Raw genomic sequence first — 8,087 nt, forward strand, 5'->3', positions numbered from 1 at the left:
ACAAGCAGCTTGTGAGCATATGTAATAAATAGGGGCCTTCCTAAGAGTAGGGACATACAGTATCCCTACAAACAATATGATGCATGAGTACATAAAAAGCCTGAACACAACAAGTAGGCCCTATTTATTTGTAATGATATGTTTAGCAAAGAACCCAATGTATTCAATCTCATACATAAAGAGATGCATGGAACCTGTCACTACTACAAATATCTACTTGGTAGATGCTTACAATAAAACTACTGTGGGAAGTGAGGATTCATTTGAGCAGGTTAATGCTGAATGCAACAGAAATTCATAAGAAACAGCTCAGTGCCCCTTTAAAATAGCATTATTGTTAGTACTAAGTACCAGGTAAAGAACACGTTGACCAGAAGTCATCACGTTTCTCTGGGCAAAAATAAATGAAGCACCTATTGGGTGCACACATTAAGATCACAGTGACATACACATCCTTCTATGCACAATTTCCAAAATTACTCCTCACTCCACTCTTTATAACAGTCAATATAAAGGCAATCACTAATTTAAAGTGTGCTCACCCATAGGTACACTATCCACTCTACATAGCATACTGTAAACAAGACACACCAACAATTTCATGAAACAATCTTGGATCTTGTGAAATCAATACTGTACAGATAGATATAAAGATACAAAACTCTTCTACATAGAGTAAGCCAACCATGTTTGTTGTAAAACCATTGGCCAGTGAGGTCAGGGATCATCTATGGTCTAGGAATAGCACACAGTCTAATCGACCAGATGTCTACAGCTTTCTCTGTTATTAGTGGCCACCAGTAGTCTTTAAGCCTCAACTTTTTAAGAAAGGATATCATATCTGGTAACTGGTTGGCAAGTGATCCAGTGGATGCATTATATCTTCTTGACATATGATGGAAATATAATGTTCAACTGTCCAATATACAACAACAATGTTGCATCTTGATTACTATATGGTGAAAAAGTCGGATAAGGAAACAGAAGCAAATGGTGACGTAGGATAACACATACGATTTTAAGGTAAGGAATAAAATAAATAAATAGACAAATGAAGACATTTTGGATGCAAGAGAATACTTAAAATGCCAAATCACAATGATCGAGTGAGAAACAAAATCATATACAATATGGTAGACTTCACCTCATTCTATAGCCATACTATTTAAAACTGGACTTCACAACATAAAGGAAGCCAAGCGTAATGTTTCCATAGATTGGGGCTACCTACAAAGCATCACTATTGTGACCAGCTACTATATAGGACAAGTTGGTGGCTTCTGTGTAGAAGAACCTTCTGGTTTGATATGAATAGATCTTATTCGATATGATATAAATAGAATAGTATGGTCCATAAGACCTTTAGTAATACACATTCAACAACCGCTGGTAGATACACCATGCTTAATCACTAAAAGCAACACGTAGCTTCCCATGAAATTGTGTATATGAGATAGGGAAATTGCTATTCGCACTGAAGTCAGGGACTGGTGTACAGCGTTGTTGAATACGTTGGTGCTCTTTAATAAAAGACGAATAAAACATAAGGAGTGCCACATAAATACACTACAACCAGTTCCAATTACAACAGATTATAAAGGTCTAATAAATATAGGACCGGCAAGTGAACAAATACATATTTTCTCATGTTTTAACCCTATTATAATGCCATAGACTCTAGTGCACAATCTTTACATCACGGGTGAAGAGGTAACAGAATAAGAACTAGTATACAAATGCCAGACACTGTCTAGAATATGAAAGGAAAAAAATGAAATATTGGAAAATGAAATCAGAAGACAATCTATTACAAAGCGGCACATTTGCATGTGAGTCTTCGCAGCATGCTAAGTATATGTCAGACCGCTGTCTCACATTAACATTTTTGTCAGTTTGGGTATCCTGACATGATACGACTAGGGGAAACACAGTAATGTTATAGCAGAAATTGTAAGAATTGAATGAAATATATGAAATGTGTCAGTATTAGACTTTATCTTTCCACAGAAATATGATGGGGACAGATTGAGCACACACCTATACTTCCAATATTCTCAAAGGAGATTTTCATGAAACAAGAGTGGATGCTGGAACATCTGTCGTAATGGACTTCATGTTTTAACCTCCGTCATAATGGAGTTCATGTTTTTACCTAATTTTTACCTTATGTGTAACCGAAAACATCAACATTAACAGTCATAGTACTCGATGTGCAGATAAAGTCATTGGATCATATGCTCAGTGCGTTGCATTTACCTGTTCTAATTTGCATACGCAGGAAGATCCGGTATTTCAGTCATAGAAATAGTACCAATGTTGCAGAACTGGACGGTAAAACTATATCAATACAATAATCATTGTGGAAATATAACATATTATTAGGTGTGCTAGGAGGATATACATAACAAGTGCTAAAATGATGATTTTTGGGTATTTTAAAACACAGTTGAAAACTTTAAAAAAAAAAACAAATTGAGAAAAATTATATTTATGTGGAAAAATTTTTAGTAAGATTTTCAGCATTAAAAAAAGGGGCTGGTCAATTTTTAAGTCCAGTGGATAAATGTTGACAGAAACATAATTACATGATACCTTGTGATTACAAGATAGTGATAAAATGCATAAGACGATCTAAAGTAATGCACAAGTAAAACATGACAAAAATGTGACGATGGTAGAACGCAGCCTGCAAGCCTTCAAACATACCTCATGACTGTATTTTTTCATATTGTAAGTTACTACTCAGCCCCTAGTGATATCTAACACCTTGGCTTGGTAAGGAAATATGATGTCAGTCATGATCAAATTAGCCTGATGTTACATAACAATATAGAGCTGCTTTTGTTTTTTCATTATGGCGAATATGTGGTTGCTGTCCTTATTCTAATGCAGTGAGGCATGTTTTTAATGTATATTGAGCAGAGGGAGGTTTCCTCAATTTAACCATCTCTTGCCTGAATACACCTGTATCACAGAGTAGAACGCCTCTGGCCATGGACGGATTGACTGTATAAGCATGCAGCACATGTCGAAAGTAGGCCAAAGAAGACATTACACTAGGGTGTAATTCAATACGGCAAGCAAAGGGTTCCTGTAAGATATCATTGTTAATTACCGGAATTGAAATTTATAGGGTTACCAGTATAGGTTACATTCCTGAAATGCAGTGCACTAATGAAATCACATTTGTTGTAGTTTAATGCTACGTACAAGGTAGATTATGCTCTTCTGCTTCAACTCTACGTGTGTTACATATAAAATGTTTTGCACAGTTTTTTTTGTACCAATTATCTATAACTACCTATTTGATATCTATCTATCTATCTCCTATCTATCTCACATCTATCTGTCTATCTATCTATGATATATCTATCTATCTATCTATCTATCATCTATCTAGCTATCTTTTTTGATAGGTATGTATCGTTCTAGATATTCGTTCTAGATATTCATCCAGTTTATTTGTTCTGAATTTTTTTTTTCTTTTACAGGTAAAATGAGTGATCAACAATACTGTAAGAAGGTTTTTTTTGTTTAAATGCTTAAAAGTAATAATAGATTTCAACTGCTTTTACATATGTCCTAGTAACTAATCATCCTTATCAACGCTACTAATTGACAAGTAACGAATGAAAAATGATTGATCACTTTTGTTAAAACAATATACATCCATTTAGCTTTTAATGAATCTGAAATTTCGATTTAAATTGTTTTACATTGTGAAATGTGCTCATCTAAAAAGTACATTTTAGCCCAAAATAGAGGGAAATTGTTATATCCAAAGTGTAAAGAAATATGTTAAAATTCTGTCATCTGTTCAAATTACTTTTCTTAGCTGTTTTTTTTTTACCTCTCATCTATCACATCACAGGTTTAGTTCCTGCATCTTTCAATCACCCTTCTGCTATTTGCCCCTGCATATTTGTACCAGATGAAGACAAGAGAGGTTGGGGTGACCAGGCATAAGTCAGGGATGGACATGCAGGCAGTTTCTGGTCATTCTCTATTTGTCATCGATCAAAGTGACCCCAAACAACCGCCTTTAAACACAGTTCACAAAATGCCCTTTTAGGTTATCAGTTATTTTGGTGCTGAAAAATGTGACTGCAGTGAACAAGATGATGAGTTGGAAGACCTTAAAAATATTTAGTGTTCTTCTTCGTCTATGGAATAGAGAAGACTGAGAGGCCCAAAAAATTCTACTGGGGAGTTATCATTTACATTGTAAAAATAAACACATTAGACTTCAATGTTATGAAGAGACTTTAACTGTTCCGAGTGTAGTGGGGGTTTTAGGTTTCTACAGAGAGAAAATAGTTAAAAATATAATGTTGGAGGGTAATGAAAGCTAAGCAGATGGCTGTATTACAAATGTTTTCTTTTTTTAAATTATTTAACTATATATAATTTTGTAAGATTCTACGCCAGTGAGCTTAAAACTAAATTTCACACAATTTGAAGGGAAAAAGAACCCTTTACAAATGATACTGTGTCACATAAGCACCTGAAACAAAACTGCAATTTTTCACTCCATTTTTTTTGTATTGCCAGATGGAAGCTTTGAATTATGTACCATATTTATTTCCTCGACAATGAATCAAGCTAATCTGTAAATTCCTTTGCAGCCAATTCATTTGCTGTAGCTGACAAGTGAATTCTGGAGGATACACCTGATGGAATGCAGATAAGTATTTAAGGTTCCATAAGTCCACTGTATTCAAACAGGTCGACACAAACAAACAAAAATGCACATTTTTGTAGGTAAAAGAAAACCTAACTTTTAAACTATGTCAATGAATGCAAATGAATTTATATCTCTTAACTGCTAAATTTAGAAATTGTCAAAATTCTGTATTTCTACCAATTTTTTTTCTACGGCTGCATTAATGTAAAACAAGCAAAAAAAATGCTTATACACGTGTCTAGCATTAGTTCACATAATGTTTGTTCGCTGCCAAAATACAAGTAGCAAACTATTAAACCCATAATAAAAGTTGTCCCAATTCTCTCAGCTTTTTAATCTCCAAGACCGGAACAAATTTAAGAAGACTTTTCATCCTCTCATCCAACCACAATCCTAATTTTCTTTTAGTTTGTTTCCCAGATGTTTTCTAGCATTACTGATATTGCTTTTATTCTTTATCTTTGGTTTTGTATTCATTCCCACCAGGCAATAGTACACATTGACAACTGACTCAATAGACATATATTGTCTATTGATCAGTATATGGATTCAATTAAGTAACTGTATTTTAGATTTACTATCCCTCCTTAGAAGACCCCTATAAACCCTAGTTAACCTATAACACAAAATGCATGAATTTGCACGGTTTGGGGATGTTCTGCCCTTGTTGATATATGGATATTTATTTTTTATTTTTTTAATGGAACGTGGATACCTATGATTTATAAAAAACTAATGTTATGCCTAGATACTTGGTCCATCATTCTAGTAATGCATACCTATGGACGTGCAGTGGAATTTGAAAAGATATGAGTATAGTAGTGCTATTTATATGGGTTTGTTCAGCATCACTATGCATTACCTTCAAGTTTTGTGAGCATATTTAAGAATAACTCTCTCTGTCCAGGTTCATGTTCGTTAGTGATTCATATCAGCTTACTGTATTATCAGTAGTAATCAGGGTCCCTCTACAGGAGATACCAAAATATGCCTTGTTAAAATATGTGCAGCTATTAAATCTTTATGACCTACACTTTTAAGGGGTTAATGCTCTTTGCCCTTTGTAAATTTTATCTGGTCTATTACATTTAAAAAGAATATCCGATTTCTTACTTTCGTACTTTAGGAGGATTAACCATTTATTTATTGCAAGTTGCGAAAGATCTTGATCAATTTAAAATTTTAAAAAGTTTTCATGTGAAAGAAATACATAAAAAAATATCGCAAAAATGTCAGGTTGTTTCTCATGCAAACAGCAAAGTAACCGAATATTCGCCTATATAGTAATTTAATTCTTCTATGTGTCATAAAGTTAACTTTCTATATATTTAATCCCACACTTAAATGTAATAGAACAGATAGGGCAGCCTGCAGCCTGCGTAACACCATGTGCATGGTACAGAGACACCGGCTTGTGTGATTAATTATCAGTTGTTACTGGCCTCGCAATAACATTTCAGCTTTCCCGTCAATAGCAGCATACCAAGATGCCTTTAAGGCGGCCCCCAGTGCAGGAAAGGCTCTGGGGAGGACGCCAAGACCTGGCCTTGCAGTGTGAGTGAGAGAAGCAGGGGGAGAGAAGTGATTATGTATATGTGCTGAAGAATGTAGGAGACTTTGGATGAAAGGGGTAAACAGAAAAAGTAAATGCGGACAATAAGATGAACAGAACACTGAAAGACAAGAAAGGAAGGATAAAAAAAAAAACGAACTGAAAAAGAAATATTAAAAGAACAGCTTAACTGCTTGAGCTATGAACCATCCACTCTGAGCCTTGAGCAGTTTAAACAACACAGCAGTCCAGCTCATCTGAGTACTGGGGGAAGCTGTGTTCAACCACATGAAGTCAATTAAGATCCTAGGAGAGGGGCCCCTCAAATTTCTATCACTGCAAAATCAGTGAAAGGAAGAAGGAAAGAGTGGATGTGGTTTTAATTCCAGTTTTGATTACTTTCGCAGAAAGGATGCTACGGGCTAATTGTTTTGCATTGCATCTAAATTTCATTTGGTTTTTCACTTCCCCCTTTCTCTACAAGTCCATAAAATCACAACTAGTAAGTAACGGTATTTTCAGGTAGCACTTCATTCATAAGTAAGCCCTCTGCATGACCTAATATATGAATACATACACGAGAGACGCTGGTAAAACAATAACACCAACACCAACGTCCCAAGTCATCTTTTAACTGAAAAGTAAGATACATGTCTAAATTGTAATCTATACGATAAAGAAATAATAGGTGCTTCAAAGATTGCAAAACTCCAAGTAAGCAGAAAGCAGGCACTCACCTGTTGGGACATTCTGAAGAGAAGATTGGCATCACAGTTCTGCCATGCCCCCATGTACCCAGGCTCGCTTGCCGGTGTCCTCGTTCCGAACTGCATGGAGTTGTCAGGACAAGAGTCTCTGAATGCCCGGTCTCTCGCCCTCCTATCTCGTTGTCTGTCTCTTTGTATGTCTCTTTCTCTCACATCCACTTCTGCTTCTTCTGACTGAAAAGTGAAGATGGATTTTTGAGCCTCTTGGCATTCAGTAGCACAAGTGTGGAGTAGTTACAGAGCTGCATGTAGGCTGCATTTCATTTAGGGAAAGAGAGTAAAAAAAGGGTAGGAGAGGATGAGGAAGGGGTGGGTGGGAGGTGAAGTAGCAAGGAGGGATGTGCTGCTGATGGTGGGGGGGTGAGAGATGCAAAGCTTATTTTGCACCTTCCTCACAGATACCCCTATCATTTATGCATGGACTGTGACTCCCCAAGGCTCCTCTTTGCTCAGTCTAACAGCTGCTTTTCAGGTGTGCATGTAGCACTAAAAGAGAAAAAAATTGCCTGAGACCAAGGAACAGCATTAAGGATGTCACTGGTTAGAGGAGCACGGGAGTCAACTGCACTGTTCCACTGTCAGGCACCAAATGACATCCTGCACTAACCTCTCGCAGTCTACAGATGCCCATATACACACAGACACACGCGCACACACAGTCACTGATCACAGGCAGTTGGGAGGGAAAGGGCTCTGGCCCTTCTGCAGCCTTTCTCGGTTTTAATCTCCTGCTTTTCTTCAATAATCTGTCAAGTTAAGAATGCCACATTTGACACTTGTCAGTGCCACACCACACTTTGTACTTCACTCTTTTCTTTTACTATTCCTTTCATCCCCTGCTGTAAAAAATAAAAATTTAATTGTGCTAAAAAAAAATATCTACTGACTTGCCAATAAACAATAGAGAAAATATTTCACTGATTTACCAAGCGCCAAGTTGTCGATACAAAAGATTTATATGCAGGCGAAATCATAAACAATAAAACAAGAGCTTTTTTTTTTTCTTCCTTTTTTTTTGGGTACATTTGCAGAGTATACACAAAATACACAGAAGAGATAATCCATGTAAAATAATATCAGCAAC

The 8,087-nt window shown here is 36.1% G+C and overlaps 1 protein-coding gene across 1 annotated transcript in view; it reads right to left on the bottom strand.

The window, feature by feature from the left end:
• Positions 1–7,214, bottom strand: part of BNC2 (basonuclin 2) — a 282,287-nt gene extending 275,073 nt beyond the window's left edge. Inside the window, 2 exon segments of the mRNA XM_044271566.1 lie at positions 6,974–7,120; positions 7,122–7,214. Of these exon segments, the coding sequence (XP_044127501.1) occupies positions 6,974–7,120; positions 7,122–7,214 (240 nt within the window).
• Between the last annotated feature and the right edge of the window lie 873 nt (positions 7,215–8,087).

The sequence above is a fragment of the Bufo gargarizans genome, chromosome 1 (genome assembly GCF_014858855.1).
Source record: "Bufo gargarizans isolate SCDJY-AF-19 chromosome 1, ASM1485885v1, whole genome shotgun sequence".
NCBI classification, from domain to species: domain Eukaryota; kingdom Metazoa; phylum Chordata; class Amphibia; order Anura; family Bufonidae; genus Bufo; species Bufo gargarizans.